Here is a 21743-nt window from a genome sequence, read left to right on the forward strand (position 1 = left end):
GTTTTGTTTCCTTTCTTTTCATTTGTTCAGTTTGAACATTTTGCTTATCTGGATGCAGGATGTTTCTTGAAATACTGCACTCTTTTGGTAAGTGCTTGCTGCTACAGCTATCAAAGGTCCTAGTTTCACTTGAAAAAAAAAAGCATGATATGCAAACTATTGAATGTGTTGAAGTGGTGATGTGACATGCCAACTGTTGAGTGTGTTGAAGTGGTGATGTAACATGCCAACTGTTGAGTGTGTTGAAGTGGTGATGTGACATGCAAACTGTTGAGTGTGTTGAAGTGGTGATGTGACATGCCAACTGTTGAGTGTGTTGAAGTGGTGATGTGACATGCCAACTGTTGAATGTGTTGAAGTGGTGATGTAACATGCAAACTGTTGAGTGTTGAAGTGGTGATGTGACATGCAAACTGTTGAGTGTGTTGAAGTGGTGATGTGACATGCCAACTGTTGAGTGTGTTGAAGTGGTGATGTGACATGCCAACTGTTGAGTGTGTTGAAGTGGTGATGTAACATGCCAACTGTTGAGTGTGTTGAATGTGTTGATATGACATGCCAACTGTTGAGTGTGTTGAAGTGGTGATGTGACATGCCAACTGTTGAGTGTGTTGAAATGGTGATGTAACATGCCAACTGTTGAGTGTGTTGAAGTGGTGATGTGACATGCCAACTGTTGAGTGTGTTGAAGTGGTGATGTGACATACCAACTGTAGAGTGTGTTGAAGTGGTGATGTGACATGCAACTGTTAAATGTGTTGAAGTGGTGATGTGACATACCAACTGTTGAGTGTGTTGAAGTGGTGATGTGACATGCCAACTGTTGAGTGTGTTGAAGTGGTGATGTGGCATACCAACTGTTGAGTGTGTTGAAGTGGTGATGTGGCATACCAACTGTTGAGTGTGTTGAAGTGGTGATGTGACATACCAACTGTTGAGTGTGTTGAAGTGGTGATGTGACATGCCAACTGTTGAGTGTGTTGAAGTGGTGATGTGACATGCCAACTGTTGAGTGTGTTGAAGTGGTGATGTGACATGCCAACTGTTGAAGTGGTGATGTGACATGCCAACTGTTGAAGTGGTGATGTGACATGCAACTGTTGAATGTGTTGAAGTGGTGATGTGACATGCCAACTGTTGAAGTGGTGATGTGACATGCAACTGTTGAATGTGTTGAAGTGGTGATGTGACATGCCAACTGTTGAAGTGGTGATGTGACATGCCAACTGTTGAAGTGGTGATGTGACATGCCAACTGTTGAAGTGGTGATGTGACATGCAACTGTTGAATGTGTTGAATTGGTGATGTGACATGCCAACTGTTAAAGTGGTGATGTGACATGCCAACTGTTGAAGTGGTGATGTGACATGCCAACTGTTGAAGTGGTGATGTGACATGCAAATTGTTGAGTGTGTTGAAGTAGTGATGTGACATGCCAACTGTTGAATGTGGTGATGTGACATGCCAATTGTTGAGTGTGTTGAAGTAGTGATGTGACATGCAAATTGTTGAGTGTTTTAAGTAGTGATGTGACATGCAAATGGTTGAGTGTTGTAAGTAGTGATGTGACATGCAAATTGTTGAGTGTTTTAAGTAGTGATGTGACATGCCAACTGTTGAATGTGTTGAAGTGGTGATGATGTTGCTATAAATGTCACCTAACACGTGGAACAAATACGTTGAGTAGATACTCCTTAATACATTTAAAGAAGTTAAACCAATCACAAAGGGCATCCGTCTAACGCTAATGTCCATTTATAATAAACTGCAGTAACTCTCCTAACTCTACTAGAGATGTTAACACATTGACGCCTTAGCTGTAACTAGCAGATGTGAACGCTGTGACGATCTAGCAGTTCCTTGATTTCGATAATGTCAATTCAGTTTCTTACTTGTACAGTATCTACGTCACTGGTTAACAAATCCTGTCCGTAATGTTAACGTACATAATTAAGCCAAGTGAAATGTACGCACCATAATGTCATTGAAATTCTACAAGGAAACATGGAGGGTAAGCTTGTCTGCTGGCTCACGAGAATTTGACAACAATTATATAAGAGACAATAGTTTAGTTCATGCTACAGATGAGCGACTAGTTTGTTTCTGTGTCATGTTACTTCTCGATGAACGCTTATTCCCCCTTTCAGTACTTCTTGCGACTTGTGATAGGTACCTTTGAAATAGTCCTTTGCAGGGTATCGGATCTCGTCAGACCATTAACCCTTTGAGCCCTTAGAAGAAATTCTTGCAGCGGTCCGGCGTGAGCTTTGTTTTTCACCCCTCGTCCTGTCTGGAGTTTCCGCTATGGCTTGGATTATTACTGGGTTGGTTTGTGCCATGTTGCGGGAGTATCTGCCTAAAGACATTCGATAGACATCTTCTGAGAGTTTCTACATTTTCCTATTTTGGTAGATACTAGAATCGGTCTCCAACGTCTAACAGTATCGACCCTGTGGCATAAGCTGATCAGTAAACCATGGCACCCATTGCTGAGACATGCTGACACTTTGTTACATCTTATGTTGTATTCTGGCACTTAATAATGCGAGTGAGACTCTACGTGTGTGTGTGTGTATCACTTCTTTTTCATCCCATTGTTTTACTGACAGAAATACTTTAAAAAATTTACTGTGTTTCATGTCATCATGTGACTATTTGACACTCCCATCAGTCTATATCCCCCTCCCCTTCCCAAAAAAAAAAAGTGTGACTTAAAAACGGTGAGATGGGGCAAAAAGCCTCCTCTAATAAACTTTAGCGTGTTATTGAAAAGACAATATAATTTTATCTTCAACTTTCTTAATGTCTAGTTTACAAAATAGTTGTCAAAATATATTGTTTCAAGAATAAAAATTAACTGACTTTTTAATCGCTCCATTTACTCTGAGGCTGAGTGGTAAAGCACTTGGCTACCGAATCATGGGGTGTTTAGTTCAAACCTTGGTAAAGACTGGAATTTTAAACTGGATTTTTCTTTTAGGACGCCACTCGATCGACTTAATTCCAATGGGTACCTAACATACGTTGAGGAAGTAGAGGCGGGTGGTCATTGTGCTGGCTACACCCCCCTGTTAACTTTCGGCTTCGGCCATAGAAACAAATGAGTTAGACATGAATTGCCCCATAGATCGCTAGACATGAAAGAGGTACCTACCTTACTTTGTGAAGTATCTGCTTATACTGTTAAGTTCCCCTTTCAAACCTTATGGTCTATAGTGCAGATGATGTAAAGATCATCTGTTTCTGTGTACTGTACAGTACACCAAATAGACAAGACAGTACCTGCTTAGACTGTACACCCACTAAATAAATAAGCCAGTATTTGCTTAGACTGTACACCCCCTAAATAAATAAGCCAGTATTTGCTTAGACTGTACACCCACTAAATAAATAAGCCAGTATCTGCTTAGACTGTACACCCACTAAATAAATAAGCAAGTAGGCCTATCTGCTTAGACTGTACCCCACTAAATAAATAAGCAAGTAGGCCTATCTGCTTAGATTGTACACCCACTAAATAAATAAGCCAGTATTTGCTTAGACTGTACACCCCCTAAATAAATAAGCCAGTATCTGCTTAGATTGTACACCCTCTAAATAAATAAGCCAGTATCTGCTTAGACTGTACACCCACTAAATAAATAAGCCAATATCTGCTTAGACTGTACACCCGCTAAATAAATAAGCCAGTATCTGCTTAGACTGTACACCCACTAAATAAATAAGCCAGTATCTGCTTAGACTGTACACCCACTAAATAAATAAGCCAGTATCTGCTTAGACTGTACACCCACTAAATAAATAAGCCAGTATCTGCTTAGACTGTACACCCACTAAATAAATAAGCCAATATCTGCTTAGACTGTACACCCACTAAATAAATAAGCCAATATCTGCTTAGACTGTACACCCACTAAATAAATAAGCCAGTATCTGCTTAGACTGTACACCCACTAAATAAATAAGCCAATATCTGCTTAGACTGTACACCAACTAAATAAATAAGCCAGTATCTGCAATGCATGTGTAAAGTTTGTAGTTTCAAGCAGTAATGCTACTGTTTGAGTATCAGTGTGGTCTACACCAATCAAATACTCCACGGTATCACCTTCTCTTTCCGTCCCCCCCCCAAAGTTCCTTTAAGTCCATGAACATCCCCCGTTCCCTTACGCCCTCCGGCGCGCTGGCCTCTTAGAGTAAATTTTGTCCAACTTGACCACTAATTGCTTTGGACATTTTGGCCGAAGCCCACTGGGTCCGATGATAGTTATTTTTAGTTGTCCATCGGTCACCATCCGAGGTGGACCGAGTGTAGGCATTAGATGTTTGGTGCCAGGAAACGGATGACCAGTGGTTGCCGAAGTAATAACAGGTGGAGGGCATTCCTTAGAGCAATCTAAATTTGGCATAATCGACCAGGTGAATACCTTTGAGAGTGAAACCTTTTTGTAGCGTGACAAACTTGCAGTCGTAGTGCTAAAGGAGTATGCACTTTGATTCATCAAATCTAATGAACGGACTACCAAGCAGTCCGTTTATTTTAAACTTTGATGGACAGAGGCGTTTCTAGAATGTGTGCAGGTGCGAATTGCACCAGATGACACCAAATAGGAAGAATTTTTTGTTTCAAAAGGCGAATTGTAATTTAAAACTGTATTTCTTGTTCTATTTTGAATGATAAATTTTCTAATTATGTTTAAAGTGTGTTATTCTATATACTGGGACAAACTTGTTCAAGTGCCTTTTCTTACTTAGTGCTATTAGAGCATGGAATGATAGGTTGCCTGAATCAGCTAGGAAAACCAATGACTTGACAGAGTTAAAAATAAACTTTATAGAATCCTAAATGCTGCTGGCAAAATCATTGGCAAATACAAACCCCATTTGGGCAGTTGTTTGAGACAAACATCTATAAAAAAGCTAACAAGATCCTCGAAATAAAGAATCACCCTTTGTGTCAGGATTTTGTAATTTTTGCCATCACAAAAGAGATACAAGACACCGATAGCAAAGACAAACAGACACAAACACTCTTTTGTTCCCCTGGCAATCAAATCATTAAATAAGAACAATCTGGTATAAACTTTGTCACATGTAAATTATGAGTGAGTCTGGTGTGAATGTACACTTTGGTTTCTTATAGTTATAATGTTTTTTGTTTGGTGTAATGCACAAATTTCCTTACGGATAATAAAGATTATTATTATTATTATTTTTATTTTAAACGCATGAATAGATTGACACATGAAATGCACAGGACTGATCTTCTTTATTTGAAGTAACGTCTGTAATTTATAAGATAAGAAGATCATTTCACAGCTTGAGTTGTTTTATAGCTCTTTACTAACATCAAGACTTTAAAGTTAAGTAGCACTCCTCAAGTTTAGTACAAAAAAATAATAATAATATTTTTTTTTACAGTTTATTCATTCTGTTTGCAATCATATAAGATAAGAAGCTAAGATATAATTCTACATTTGAACCCAAACTGTTGAGCACATTGTATTACGACTATAATAGAATGGACACATCTTTTCACATGTTTGCAATGTAATGTTGTTCAACAAACAGGAAAAAAACAACAACTAATGACAGTTGTTATTTCTTATGGAAAGTTTATTTTGAAAAGTGGTGAATAGGGAAGGTCTTATGGGGGACACCATTAGCTCTCGGCACCACGTGACACCTGGCTCTTGTCACAGGCTAGGATCTAGGACTTAACGGGTTAGCATATTAAGTGTATCGTATGATTGACATAACGTAATTAACCCACTGGCGCCTAGTGCGTTTAAGTAGCTTCCTATTATGCATGTTGTATAATAAATGTTGGTCTAATTAATAGTAATAGTTGTTATCGTAAAAGATTAAAGCTAGAAGAGAGGGCTAGGCATGCATCAGTTAAATTTTTTTAGATTAGTTTGTCATTTTAGCTCTCGTGTTTATGTTTGTAATGCTATCACAGCGCCTTGAGCCTACATCATGTTTGTTAACAGCGCTCCATAAATTAAATAATTATTATTATCTATTAAATTGGGCCCCGCAATTTGTAAGGCCGGCCCTGCTTGTAGGTCATTGCAAAATTGTTGGTAATGCACTTTTCCCTTTCGACTTCAATATACGACAGACGTGTTTGGAGACTCGGGTCGATGACTGGGCTAAGAATGTGGGGAAAATAGTCGAATTGCTTATGCGCAGATTTATAATGTAGTCATTCTGGATTCCAACCAATAACTTGAATCAAGCCTCGTTTTCAGTACGATATACATTTCGTGCACAAAGCTGATCTTGACTTGGCCTGGCCTTTCAGGTTTCAAACTTAGCCTTGCTCACTTGAAATGGGCTGCTCAATATTTTTTTACGAGAATAGATTGAACAAAGTTCGTTTCATGCTAGTACCAGGGCCGGTCTTAGTCTTAGGCAAATGCAAACCTGGCAACCGCGTATGGCCTCCAATATGTGGGGGCCTAGCACAGGACTAAAAATATATTTTAGAGAAAAAAAATTGGATCAGATCTAAAACATAGTTGAGCATGACTCTATGTTTAGGCTACTAGTCTAGCTCTGTCTCTACTATGACTCTATGTTTACTAGTCTAACTCTGTCTCTACTATGACTCTATGTTTACTAGTCTAGCTCTGTCTCTACTATGACTCTATGTTTACTAGTCTAACTCTGTCTCTACTATGACTCTATGTTTACTAGTCTAAATCTGTCTCTACTGTGACTCTATGTTTACTAGTCTAACTCTGTCTCTACTGTGACTCTATGTTTACTAGTCTAGCTCTGTCTCTACTATGACTCTATGTTTACTAGTCTAAATCTGTCTCTACTGTGACTCTATGTTTACTAGTCTAGCTCTGTCTCTACTATGACTCTATGTTTACTAGTCTAAATCTGTCTCTACTGTGACTCTATGTTTACTAGTCTAGCTCTGTCTCTACTATGACTCTATGTTTACTAGTCTAAATCTGTCTCTACTGTGACTCTATGTTTACTAGTCTAACTCTGTCTCTACTGTGACTCTATGTTTACTAGTCTAGCTCTGTCTCTACTATGACTCTATGTTTACTAGTCTAACTCTGTCTCTACTGTGACTCTATGTTTACTAGTCTAACTCTGTCTCTACTATGACTCTATGTTTACTAGTCTAACTCTGTCTCTACTATGACTCTATGTTTACTAGTCTAACTCTGTCTCTACTATGACTCTATGTTTACTAGTCTAACTCTGTCTCTACTATGACTCTATGTTTACTAGTCTAACTCTGTCTCTACTATGACTCTATGTCTACTAGTCTAACTCTGTCTCTACTATGACTCTATGTCTACTTGTCTAACTCTGTCTCTACTATGACTCTATGTTTACTAGTCTAACTCTGTCTCTACTATCACTCTATATTTACTAGTCTAAATCTGTCTCTACTGGGGAAATTGCGATATATGAATTTTAGTTATTTGTCAATTTAGATATTGACGGGCAAGTTTTTAATAAATTGTTGGTCTCTTTTAAATAAAAAAATTCAATTGTTGCCACCTAATTCACCTCTCCTAGCCATAGGGCCTCCAATTATCCGAGGCCGGCCCTGCGAATACCTGTTTAGTTATGTGTCAATTTGTGTGAGGCGGTGATGACATGCTGTCTAGATCCGAAAATAAGAGTTTGTCATTGCATGTTAAGTTTTTCTAACTTAAAGCATGATCTTTTTCTAAATTAACAACTATGCTAAGTGGGGCAAGCTAAGTTCTGTGGCCAACGGTCTGGCCATCGGTTTGCAAGGGTGAGTTGTAGACAAGACGAGGACTATTCGACTTAATTTCTCCAATCCGAGAATAGTTAACTTTTTCTAGATACCGTCTTGGTCAACAAAAGAGATTGAACCCTATCGCTCTGAGCATGCTATATGCATGCTAGTTGTCCTATTCAAAAACAATTTTAAAAATAAATAACTACGCCGGAATGTTTTTTGATGGTCTTTTCTAACACAACCCAGCACACTTGATCGACCTCATTGAATTGTGTGCTAACACACTGACATAGCTTCATGTAAAACCCCCATTTTATATTACAACACATTAAGGGACAAGAACACCTATTGGTCAATTCTTTTAATTACCCACAGCCTTAATTAAACCTGTCAAAAACGGAAGTGGGCGTGGGGCATAGAGGGGGGAGGTAACTGGGTAAAAGGGGACACAATTAACTTTAAGGAATCGGAGAAAGAGCTCATTTGATATAGGGAAAAAAAGGAAGATGGAGGTTGGGGGGCAGGGGGGCTTAGGGCTTTGACTTGGAGACCATACAAAAGCCACGTGAAAACATGGCCCCGCAATGTCGCCGATATAAAATACAAGGGGGTGTGTAAATTGTGTAGCATCAGCAATTGTTGCGTCCCCCTTGTCTATGCATGCACGAGGACTCACAAGCTGCCCCCAGCTCAACCTTCTGACCAACACGATGAAGGTGAGTACATAGTCCAGAAATCACAGTCCTGCATTTTTCACTTGTCATTATTCCAATTCAATCTTAGGATTGGCCATCGTCCGGTGAGGGCAAAAGTCCATTGCAATGGACAGAACAACTGTTGTTTGGATAAGATCAGGACATGGATTCACCTAAGCAGTGTCACCATATGGAAAGCCTGTTTTCAAAGCGCTTGATGACAACTGGTGTATACCTCAACAAATGCTTTCAAATAATTTCATTTCATTTATTTAGTTTATTAAGTTTTAAACAAAGTGTTTATGTTTATTTGAATAATGATGACTATTAATTAGAAGTTTTTTTTTAACAATCACAATCGTGAGGTAATAACCCGATGTCTTATTAATAAGAATATCACCATATGGACACTTGACAAATTTTAGCTTTCACATGTTGTGAATATTTCAGACTTTGAGTTTATTTTACATCAGTCTATTTATGACAACGTATAAGACATTTTAGAAAAGTGCTTTCCATAATAAAAATATTGATTGAAACGAAAAGGAGTTATTCTATGAGATACATTTATTACATTTTTAGACATCTCTTAAGGTAGACCAAAACGTTTACATCTCTGTATGTAGCAGCTCTAAAAGTTGGTAAGTTTGTAAAGGAGAATTATTTTATCTCGTTCAAACAATTGATAACGTGATCATTATTAGTAATAAATTTGCCAAAACATAATTATATCCTCAAAAAGTTGGTTTAATTACAATAATACTTAAATACCACGTAAAGTATGACAAAATCATAAAATTATTGACAAAAAAATAAATAAAAATAACCGCCTTATTAAGAGATTTATTAAAGCATGAAGATGTCTCCAAATTATTATTTTTTTACTATTAAAAACGATTTTTTTTAAAGATTTGATCAGATGAAGCTTCTTTACGATACTTTCTATAATGCAATTTTTTTATTTACTTTAATATTATTTTATTTATTTTATGTATACTGGTAATAAATTGTAATTAATATTTCAATTCACCTTAGTACTGTTTAAAAGATCAAATTCAAATATTTAACACCATTTAGAAAGTTATTTAAAAAGCTTGACAATATCTGAAAGCAATGTTCTGTTCTAATGTATATTTACATAGTTTGTGTCTGTGTGAAGATCTAGAATCAATTTTCATAATTCCAGGACGTCTTGCTGGTATCTATTTCATATAACGACTTTCCCGTTAAGATTTACGGTATAAGTGAATCATAGCATTCAGACTTCTGTAGTTGCTGATATTTATGCTGACCTTAATCTGGTGCTGATGATGCTCTGACTTGCTTCTAATGGCGTCTGTCCTCGATATCGTCACAGGATAAAGTGAACAAAACTCCCTGATAGGCTAGAGCTCGCTGTTCAAGCTTCGTGCTCTAGAGTATAGGGAGCCAATTCCTCAGTTCACTTTCAAAGTTGCTCTCATTATTGCAGGCTGCCTTTGCTCTCTTCCTGCTTGCCATTGCGGCTTCTGTCTTCGCAGACACTGAGGAGGATTACTTGAATGAAATCTACGCTGGTGTCGATGTCCGCTGTCTCTTTGATGAAGTGCTGTGCTGGGATCTACACACTGTCTGCTTGGATAAACCTGATTTAAGTAAGTCCCATTAGGCAGGATATCATATAGAGGAGTGTCTGCTTGGATAAACCTGATTTAAGTAAGTCCCTTTATGCAAAATTTCATATAGAGCAGTGTCTGCCTGGATAAACCTGATTTAAGTAAGTTCCATTAGGCAAGATATCATATAGAAGAGTGTCTGCCTGGATAAACTTGATTTAAGTAAGTTCCATTAGGCAAGATATCATATAGAAGAGTGTCTGCCTGGATAAACTTGATTTAAGTAAGTTCCATTAGGCAAGGTATCATATAGAGGAGTGTCTGCCTGGATAAACCTGATTTAAGTAAGTCCCTTTATGCAAAATATCATATAGAGCAGTGTCTGCCTGGATAAACCTGATTTAAGTAAGTTCCATTAGGCAAGGTATCATACAGAAGAGTGTCTGCCTGGATAAACCTGATTTAAGTAAGTCCCTTTATGCAAAATATCATATAGAGGAGTGTCTGCCTGAATTAACCTGATCTAAGTAAGTTCCATTAGGCAAGGTATCATATACGATAGAAGCAATCTGTCCAAAATGTATTAAAAACCTGAATTTATAAACAGGATTTCCGACTTTCTGTTAGTATTTGAACGCTCTTTAAGAACTGAACACGTCAAAGGGAAAAGACACTTAAATAAAACTCAAGATGTAATGGTATATTATCACCAGGATCGTACACTATAAAAAACACAGCACTCTTGTTTATCAGCACTGTAATGGATTCAATACTTCACAATACGCTGGGAAAAAAAATTCTCTATAAATATAAAAAGTTTTGTTTTATTATATACGACATAGAATACTTCAACATAGTTTTCCGTAACCCTAACCCTAACCCTAACTGTTTTATATTTTGCTTTTAAAAAAAGTCAAGTCTAAAATTATTGTATACAACATACATCTAGACAATATATATACATATATAGATCTACTATTAGGCCTACTGTTACGAGTACTCTGGAATTCCTTTCATAATGTACATTTTTACAAAGCTTATATCGATGTCACACTTCTCACATTCAGATCAGGCTGAAACTTTGCACGGTTATTCATTGTCGATAAATACACACAAATCAATAAAAAAAAATTAACCAATAAGTTAATCAATTAGTTGTTATTAAAAAAAATGTTTACATAGATAATGTACCTAGCTAAGTGCAGATAAGCTTTGTACACGGAATCAGGTCGTTCGCTAAAAGTTTTAAACTAAAGACTTTTTTTAAAAGACTTTAAAAACGTGTAAAGTTCAGTATCAAATGCCCCAACCCCCCAACTGGTCTATAAAAGTACTTGGACCACAGAACACTGACAATTCTATAATCAAAAAAACAATTAGTAAAAATATTTCCAAAAGAAAATTTATTTTTTTTGTCTTGAAACTCTAAATCAATTACAACATGGATTCAAAATAATTAATGCTGTTTCACTCAATATAAAGATAGAGTACTCGCCTTCCGAACCGGTGTCCGGGGTTCGAATCCTGCTAAAGACTGGGATTTTTAATTTCGGGATCTTCGGGCGCCTCAGAGTCTCTAATAGGTACCTGTCATTAGTTGCGGAAAAGTAAAGGTGGTTGGTTGTTGTACTGGCCACATGGCACCCTCGTTAACCGTAGGCCACAGAAACAGCTGACCTTTTTTAACTCAATATAAGCTTTTTTTAAAAAAGTATTTTTTTACTCGTTATGTGCAGTATTGCATACATGAACTAACTGCTAACATTTTGAGTTCATTAAACATACGGACTGCTTTGGCTTTAAAATTGAACTTTCATTGAGATAAATCTCACCATGTGATTTGTTACAAACTATTGAACGAAATGTGTATCATTAATTAAGTAGATGGTACTCAGGTCACTTCCTGGTATAGTAAGATGTAGGCGCGTAAAAAAATATGTATTGCTTGACACTTACGAATGCAGGTCAATGTTTCTCCTAAACTGACCGTGTTTTGCTTTTAATACTTCAAAAAAAAAATAATAATAATAAAATTGTAAATTAGTTACATGGGAAAAAAGACAACAACAACCAAAACCCTACAATCCTTAGAACCATATTGAACGAACTGTTAAGCATTAGGGCACTAATAGATGAGCCAAATCTCTGAGTCACATCTCTAACCGAGTCACATCATTAATTACAAACTGACAACATCCCTTTGATTGTATAGCATGACAAAACACAACAACATATATTTATAGGTAGGAGTACATCTCGTCTCAGACAGCGCAAGTGAAAACTGTTTAATGCTCTTGATGCAAGTATGTTAACCAGCTCTAGGTACCATAATGAAGAGTTCTCACTATGCAGGCGATGTGACTAACATTTTGGTTGTCGTGGGCCGTTTGGTATTTTCCCGGACACGGTTATGGAGTTTTGCCAATGCTGCAGAAACTGTTCCAATAAAGTGCATTTCCTGGAGGGATCATGTCTCCAAACAGGATGTAGTAAAAATAAATAAAGTCCCCTTTCAGACCTTGCGATCTATAGGGCAGATTAAGTTAAGGTCATCTTTTTACTTTGGCCAACGATTAACGAGCAGGGTGTTATATAGCCAGCACAACGACCAAAGGCCTTTACTTTTCCCAAACTAATCTCAGGTACCCACTAGAGTTGGTTGAGCTCAGGGCACCCCAAAAAATCCCGAAATTAAAAATCCTGAGATTCGAACCCAGGACCCCAGTTTCAGAAGCCAAGCGCTGATCCACTCAGACACCGCTTCTCCCAATCAGGATGTTTGTGAAATTGTCCAATACGCAAAGTATTTATGCTCTTTTGATACTGAGAAAACCAGCCTGTCTCAGACATCAGCATGCCAGATGGAAGAATTCCTAAAGGACATCCTCTATGCCGAGCTTGCTGTGGGAGTTAGACACCCAAGACTAACCTACAAAGATGTCTGCAAGCGAGATCTGAGGACTAGAGACATCAATGAAAGTATGTGGAATGAATTAGCATAAGATCAGACAGCTTGGATTCAGACAGCATGGATTCAGACAGCATGGATTCAGACAGCTTGGTTTCAGACAGTGAGTACTGGTACAAACCTCGCTGACTGTAAAAGGAAGGAAGCGGCTATTGACAAAAGAATGAGAAAGAAAGCTGCCCTATTAGCTAGCCCTAAAACAGGTGCATACACATGCAAGAACTGTGGCAAACTTTACGGCTCAAGAATAGGCTGGTTTACCCACACCAGATTCTGCTCCATTTCAAGATGAAACCAGAACTATTGATTCGATTTGGCGCATCCATTGTCTTCCGAGACAGAAGTAGCCATATAGACTTTTAGTGAAATGTAATCGCGAACGCATGGCATAAAGACTATAAAGACTATAAACGTTGTTTTTTTTTTTTGCTAACGATGTGTAGCGTTATAATCTTATTGTCAGGAGACTATAACAAGAGAACAAGATGATTTTTTGATACACTCTCCAGCTACTAATCACTGACTGAAGTACAGAGTACCCTTCCTGGATATAAGATTACCTGATCAGGAAATCACCGCGCAAATGACGTCAAATACAGATCAGGCTCGCTTGGCCACTTGATCCATTCTGAACTCACAGACAAGAAGAATAAGTTTTAAAAACAGAAATAGAAAGTTTAAGCTACAAATTGTTCACCAAAGGTTCTCAAACAATACACATTGATACCCTGGTGTAATAACCAGATAATAACTGCCAAGTCTCATACATTGTAAGTGTATTATATTTATATTTGAGTATATTATAAGTGTAAACAGAACCTTAGAGCACTGTGATAGACCTTGATCATGTAATTGTCTGACTTCGACAGATTACCTTGGAGATATCTGTATACGGGTGTATTTGATGCGTTTAAATTACAAAAAAAAAAAAAAAAAAACATGGCCATACACATGTAACAAGTTTAAAGAACTAAATCCAAACCGTTATATACTTGAATGAAGTTTAATTCCGTAAAGGCCACAGTTCAGTCTCTGTCCGTAATACGAAGCTATCAGCCTGAAGTCCAACTGACTAATAATAACAAATAAACTAAAGCTCACTAATCCGTGACGTCACTAAAAGTCGCGTTTAAAGTCGGTCAACTATGGTGCGTCTCTATACTAAGTATCTAACAGCACCAAGATATTCTTGAATTGGAATTTTTTAAAAATGTCTCATTCACACCAATTGTTAGCTATACATTTGTATTCTTTTCTTAAATTGTGAGTTATTGAAAATGTCAGGACCGAAGTCACAAACATTTTTGCAATAAATCTAATTGACTTTCACATATAGAATGGACTACTTCTGGATTGAATAATTTAATTTACAAGTTATTGGCAGTTGAACACAGATTAATCCTGATTTTTAGGACAGCTGTCGATTTCTGGCGATAATGATAGTATTATAGTGTGTCCCCTTGTGGAACTTATAAGTGACCTCTAGTCCTTTGTGTGGACATTTCGTGTGGCCCCTTTGTGGAACTTCTAAGTGACCCCTAGTCCTTTGTGTGGACATTTCGTGTGGCCCCTTTGTCACACAAGTCGAAATTCTGTGTAACCTCTTTGTCCATCGTGTGAAAATTTCATGGGACTCCTTTGTCCTTCGTGTGAAAATGTTGTGTTGCCCCTTTGTCATCTGTGTGGACATCTCGTGTGGCACTTCGGACTCGAAGACAAGCCTTATTATTATCATTATTATTATTATTATTATTATTATTATTATTATTCGTGTGGCACTTTCATCTTTCGTGGAGAATCTTGCAAGTCCCTGCAAGATCTCGTCAAGAAATCTTAAAGTTCAATATTCCCATTGCGTGCAAATATCCTCAATGAAAGCCTTACACCTCCCTACAGTGACATGGCCAAGATGTTTAAGCTCAACCTGTAACCACATTTACACAACACTTTGCCGATTTCTCTTTATCCTAGCCAACAAAACTACAATATAAAAATAGAATTCTAAAAAAAAACAAAAATTCAAACTTCTGTTCCAGGACTGAAACAAAAGATTCAATGTGATATCGACAAGCAAGAATGCATCGACGGCCTGCCTCACGACTGCAGAAACATGTTCCCAGACGCCAAGGGCACCACGCCGAAGACCATCTCCTAGTTTCTAGACCTCACTTCAACAACACTTGACCTTGACACAACAGCCGTTTGACCTTTGACCTATTTCACCATGGAAAAAATTTCTTACACTTTTTTATTTTTCGTTTAATTTCCATTTTCTTTCTTTAAGAAATCACGTGCGGTGTATGGAAAATGTCTCCCAGAGTAAAGGTAAATAGATAACAAATGCTTCAAATGGCTGTTGTATCCGGGTAAACAATGTGTTATATTTAGATGCTTTTATTTTGGCGCGAAGGTATTTTATCTTAACGAAGAGATAGAAAACACGGAAGAACATTTTATTGAAAACAAAAAACATAATAAATAGTCAAGAAGAAAGTATTCAAGTGTGTGATCGGTTGAGAAATATTATTAAATTAATGAAAGATGTGGTTTGAAACTTATTTTGTTTATGTCTTTTTGTAAATGTGGTTTCAGACTAATTATATATCTACATATTGGTTACATCTGGGGGACGGACTGGATGTTAACATCGGTCCTGGCATAAACATAATATTCGGTCCACAAATTATAGGCCATATCATCATCATCATCATCTTTCCTTTGTTTTCCTCATGGAACACAGGGCCTCAGTAAAAACACACCACTCTCCACGGCCTCTTGCTAGTTTTTAATGGCTTCCCAGCTCTTTCCTGTCCTCTCGGCTTCATCTTGTACATTGCGTCGCCACGTTCTTTTTGGTCTTCCTCTACGTCTTGTTCCCTGGGGGTTCCACTCTAAGGCCTGCCTAGCTCTGTTGTTGGTGTCTTTTCTAAGGGTGTGACCAATCCAACTCCACTTCCTCTCTAAAATCTGTTTACGTATCGGCCATGTTATGTTAAGTTTGATAGCGTATAGAAAACTGAGCACATACAGGCGTGGATTTGCGGAACAAGTTGGTAGGCAAAATAATTTATTCGATGATTTAGAAACTAGTAGATATTACTAGCAGAGTAACCCAAAAGGGGAACTTACTTTTAACGTGAAATGTTCTTGCTACCGTGACACTTTGATCTATACGTGATATTCACATTCAAGCAGCGTAGCTAGGGAAGGGGGGAGGGGAGAATTCAAAAATCCCCCGGGACCCCACGTAAGAGGGCCCCCTAATTAATGTTTTTTACATTAAATATTTAACATTACGCAAAATGTAGGGGCCCTAAATAGGTCAAGCCCCGCCGGGCCCGCCAAATGATGGCAAATTCCTATCTACGCCACTGCTTTCAAGACTCAAGAAGATCCCTTATCAACAGACTATTTGCTAGCACAACGTTCAAGCATGCTTTCAAATCAGCTTCTTGTAGGACGTGTTTATCTACATCAAATCTTCCAATTGTCTTGGCTCATCCTGCTTCCTCGTCTTTTCCTTTCGTATATCTACAGTGCAGCAGCTTCTTTCACTTGACAGCAGAAGGACAAGATACACCCGGTCAGTACATCTTGAATATTTTGTAGCAGCAATCCCATGCACGCTCCTCATTGTTGCTATTGTTTCCTGTGATTTTAAAATTGCTTTTCTTACCACAAATAAGGAGCAAGTGTTGAGAGGTATTATATATATGTCGGTGGTGATAGTGAAACATCTCCAATTCATCTACTCTGTCTCTTCGATTAAAATTGAGATTTCTAATTGTCTTGTTAGAAAGGTTCCCTCTTCATTCTTATTTTTATGACACATTTACCTCACGTTACATTTAGTTTATCAAAGCTGAGATATTTTTATCATCTAAACTGCAGCAGGTTAAATTTACCAAAACGATTTCGACTCTACATGTTTTTTCTTTTTGAAGTCGACATATTAAAATGTACAAGAGTAACTTCCGTTTTAAAGCATTTAACCTTTTTATTCCTAATTTCCTTGCATAATGGAAAACACACGGTTAGCTTCAGACTTTTAATCTGAGGGTCAAGGGTTCATGTCCATAATCTCTCGTTACCTTTTTTTTTTTTACATTTTGAAATAGAGTTTTTAATTTTAATAATTTGATCTACATTAAAGTTGAAACGGAATTTATAGCCTCGATCTCAATACAGTTAATTTTGAACACTTGATTAAAGATTGGATGGTGTTGGAAAACATCAGAAAGTCTTTCAAATATTTCAATAAAAAGCTGAAAACATCGAAGGCGTAAGGCCTGTGTGCGTTGAGGGGGGGGGGTACTGTTAATCGAAGTCACGGGCAAACAGTAGCCTATGTACTAGGGAGGGGGAAAGCGTTCTAAATGGTGTGGGAAATAAAAGTGATTATAGAATTCACGGACCAGACGTGAATATGGAACGGAGAGCGTTTATAATAAATTATATTATTATAGTGTTATAAGTAAGACAAAAAGAAAGGGGATCCTTGGCGAAATCAGCAATGTGTATCCAGGGAAAAAATCAACGGGCGTAGCCGTTGGGTAATTCTAGTAATGTATATACGGATCTTAGTTCTAAGGCTGTTCTTTGTTCCGTTCAAAGATAAAAAAAAAAAAAGTAATGTGTTTTTAACTTACGTGGAAATAGGCTATGAAAGCACAGAATTTCCCATTAGATATTCCAATACTAGCAGAGAAAATCAACTAGACTTACTAGACCATTGACAAAAACATTTTTAGCGGAAAAGATGCTATTAGCTTTGTGAAGTCTGTCCGTCCGTCCGTCTGTTCATCCCATTTAGATCTCGTAAACTAGAAAAGATATTGAAAATCCGGCATCATGATATTTTAGACCTTTCAAAGTTCTGATGCAACGGCTACTTTTTTCTTTTCTGAAAGCGAAAAAAATTAAATTTTAAAATCAACTATGCAAGCAGTTTCTTCATAAAAATATACCATTTTTATAACTATTCACTAATAATAGTAACAAACACGGGAGGTTATTTAGGAAGGGAGAGGACTATTTATCATATTTTAAACACATTTTTGCAAACGGTTTTAGATTTTTTTGTCGAATGTATAGCAAAGTTATGTAAGCTCTGTCATACTAGCTACAACATTTACAAACAAATGGTTACTATATTATTCAAGGAGAACAATTCTATTTAATATGCATATAAGTGGAATGTAATTTTAAACAACAATTAATAAGTAGTTTTCCATTTTATCGCGTGCACCACAGATACCACGTATCAGAAACAGACACGTAAGGACTTTTTTTTAAGAAATGTTTTTTTTAATGAGGCTTTGAATACGAGATTGACCCTAATCAAAACAATTAGATCAATAAGATAATCATTACATGAGATCAGTTCACATCTAACTTCACTTTCACCTATCCCTTGGTCTGCAGGACCGTTGGGGGCACCACACATGATCCGTTAACCTTCTTTCTCAATTTTTCTCTGTCATTTGCTTTTATAGAATTTCAGTCTAATATTCTTTTTTAAAATATTGAAACCTGCCTGTTTACCTGCCTGGGTGGACCACTTCGGGGGCCAATTTTAAGTTTGTGTTTCTACACAAACTGTCTTCGTAACCTTGTTTTTTTTTTAAATTTAACATTTTGACAAATTCAGTTTAAAAAGGAGTGAAAATAGTCAAACTTTAACGTTGTTGGCTTGGAGCTATCTCTTTTCATAGCCATAGCTATATTAAGTTGTTTTGTTTTAGGTGAGATGTTAAGCTTGAGTAATTTCAGAACTTATTTCCTAAATAGACACTATGATGTAAAATAAATCTTAACTAAGAATTCACATTTAACTATTACAGCAGTTTTGTAAAATTTAAATGGCTCTGTCTATCAGTTTGACCAACTGAAAGAGGCATCACATTTATATACATTCGTTGAGTACTCTGTCGGCCTCTTTCAGTCGTAACCACCATGGTCTATTTCGTAAAACACTTTTTTCCCCTGTGACTGTGGAGCCCAATTTTGGAGAGACGCTCACGCCCAAATATTTCGTAGTTAAAGTGGCTTTCGCTTTGATTGCAGTAGAGCCAGGCTTGGTTGTGTGGTATGCGCTTCGTACTGTGGGCACAACGGTCCCAAGTTCGATCCCGCCGGCGTCATTTCTGCTAGGAAGTAATAATCCATAATTTTCTGTATAACATGTGACAAGAGGTTAGATCGAAGTAATCCATACTTTGATATATAACGTTGAAAAGCTATATACATATATTATAAAGTTTCTTATCTCATCTTATCTTATATAATACAGACGTTACTTCAAAAAAAAAAAAGATGATTACGTCCTATGCATATTAACCAATGACCTAAATTCTGCTAAGTCACTGGTTTTCCTGGCTAGCTCAGACAACACATTGTTCTAATAGCAACAGCTCTCTTGGTTCTCTAGTGTTAATGCTGCGTAGACCTTCCATTGTTGGACTCTGTATCAGACTATTACAAAACTTGTGTCAGCTCACTCTGTCTGTCTGTCTGGTAAAAAGTTTGTACACATTATTTCTCTGACACACAATCTCGGACCAAGCTGAAATTTAGCACAATTGTTTCTTTTACCTTACAAGACAAGAATCAATAACAAAATTTGTTAATTAAAGAATGGTAATTAATTATTTTACTTGACAGAAGTGGTATAAGCTGAATTAGTCCCCTTTATGGGTCGCCGCTCTAATGTGAAACAAACAAACTATAACTATACAAACTTCTCAATTCATACTATTTGTGCATGTGTAAAGTAAGGTACTATTTCCCTTTTAGGTCATGGGGCAGATGATGTAAATCTGTTTCTGTGACCCGCGAGTATCTAGGGTCTCATGTAACCAGCACATCGAACAACCGACCAAATTTTGCCCAATGAATATCCTGTACCCATCAGAGCTGGCTGGACTCAGGGGTGCCTTAAGAATCCCAAAATAAAAAATTTCAGTCTTCACAGGATTCGAACTTTGGACCCTTCGGTTTGGAAGCCATGCGCTTTGCTACTAATCCACCTCGCTTCCATTTGTGTGTGGAAGAAATACTGCATTTCAATATTATAAGTAAATATTTCAATCTTATAAGTAAATATTTCAATCTTATAAGTACATATTTCAATCTTATAAGTAAATATTTCAATCTTATAAGTATATATAGATCTAATGATCTCCGAAAAAATTGTAAAAAAAATGTATTTGTAACCAATGTTCTCTTTAAACTCTTTTGAGTTTATTTAATTTGAAAATCACAGCATCGCCTTTAGTTTCACATTGCTGTCTTACTTTACGGTAAACCACCTAACAGAAGATGAGAGCCTGTTCTTAAATAAAATTGCTCTTTGATACTTCACGAAGTTTTCCTTTACCGGAGTTTCCCGATCAGCTGTAGCCAACCGAGTGTCCGGTATAATCTTTCAGACAACATTTTGAAGTTAGATAACACAGACCTATATATATATATATATATATATATATATATATATATATATATATATATATATATATATCACTTTTTTAAAATAGTCATTAATTCAGTATGAATATTTTTTTATTTTTAGAATACATGTACTCTGAACCATAATCTTCAAATACAAAAACAAAATTTAATAAAATACTCTGAAAGACACAAAGATAGAGGCGCATTTCTCGTTCCATATGCTAGGACAAATTTGTACAAATACTCCTTCTTCCCTAGTGCTATTAGAGCATGGAATGGGTTGCCTGAGCTAGCCAGGAAAACCATTGACTTGGCAGAATTTAAGTCATTGGTTAATATGCATAACTAAATGCATGACGCGTAGGACGTAATCATCTTCTTTTTTGAAGTATCGTCTGTATTATATAAGATAAGATAAGATAAAATAAGACAATGTATATAAAGAAATTTCAATTTTATAAATGTCTGAACTAAGCAGCACAAAAAATTGTGTACACTTATTGAAATGACCAAAGCGGAAAAGTAAAAGTGCTTGCGTTTCCAACTTTCGTATCAATGACTATAGGCCAGTTCAGGTCACCGTGTCACCTCAGCAATCTTCTACTGGACAAATCAACAGTCAAGAGTGTCTGAGCTTGACCACAAGAAAAGACTGAGATCAACGCTGGCCAGAGGTCAAGTGGGTGTATTGAGTCAACAGAGAGGCTCTGTGAAGTGCAACTGAAGGGGGAGAGTGGCTCTGACATAATCAGTTATTAGATTGGACTTGTCCTGGTCTTGTCCTGGTGGTGCCCTTTTGTTGTCCTGTTTACTTGTTCTATAGTCAAATACAAGCGTTTTCGTTACAAGCTTTTTTTTTTTACTTTAATATAACCATTTTTACTTCAATACCATTACTTTAAGTTAAATACAATCATTTTAATTTTAATAGTCATTTTTATCGTTATACAATCATTTCACGTTCATACAATATTTGATTTTTCATTAATACAATACTTTTCCGTTGAATACGATCATTTTAACTGTATGGAATCATTTTTTAATACACGATTTTTATTTTGAATACAATTTTTTTCAATCTAATACTCTCAGTTTAGACATAGTCATGTTAACACAGTCACCTATAATTTAATACAATCATTAACACTTGAATATAATCATTTTCGTTTTAATGCCACCAGTCATCATACAACATATATGAACTCACTCTGCCTGTCTGACTGTCTGACTATCTGACTATCAGGTACACAGTTTTGAAACACTTTATTTTTCCCACTTCCCATTCTCGGGTG

At 36.8% G+C, this 21743-nt stretch overlaps 1 protein-coding gene across 1 annotated transcript; it reads left to right on the plus strand.

Moving 5' to 3' along the window:
* Window positions 1-8308: 8308 nt before the first annotated feature.
* Window positions 8309-15556, plus strand: LOC106055785 (uncharacterized). Its single transcript, XM_056013196.1, has 3 exons — window positions 8309-8460; window positions 9911-10073; window positions 15039-15556. The coding sequence occupies exons 1-3, from the start codon at window positions 8401-8403 to the stop codon at window positions 15155-15157; spliced, it is 342 nt and encodes a 113-aa protein (XP_055869171.1). The 5' UTR covers window positions 8309-8400; the 3' UTR covers window positions 15158-15556.
* Window positions 15557-21743: the final 6187 nt, after the last annotated feature.

The sequence above is a fragment of the Biomphalaria glabrata genome, chromosome 15 (genome assembly GCF_947242115.1).
Source record: "Biomphalaria glabrata chromosome 15, xgBioGlab47.1, whole genome shotgun sequence".
NCBI lineage: Eukaryota > Metazoa > Mollusca > Gastropoda > Planorbidae > Biomphalaria > Biomphalaria glabrata.

Coding starts and splice junctions, on each gene's coding strand:
- LOC106055785 (XM_056013196.1), top strand. CDS start 8,401: ATGCATGCACGAGGACTCACAAGCTGCCCCCAGCTCAACCTTCTGACC. Junction 8,461..9,910: donor TTCTGACCAACACGATGAAG/GTGAGTACATAG, acceptor TCATTATTGCAG/GCTGCCTTTGCTCTCTTCCT. Junction 10,074..15,038: donor CTTGGATAAACCTGATTTAA/GTAAGTCCCATT, acceptor CTTCTGTTCCAG/GACTGAAACAAAAGATTCAA.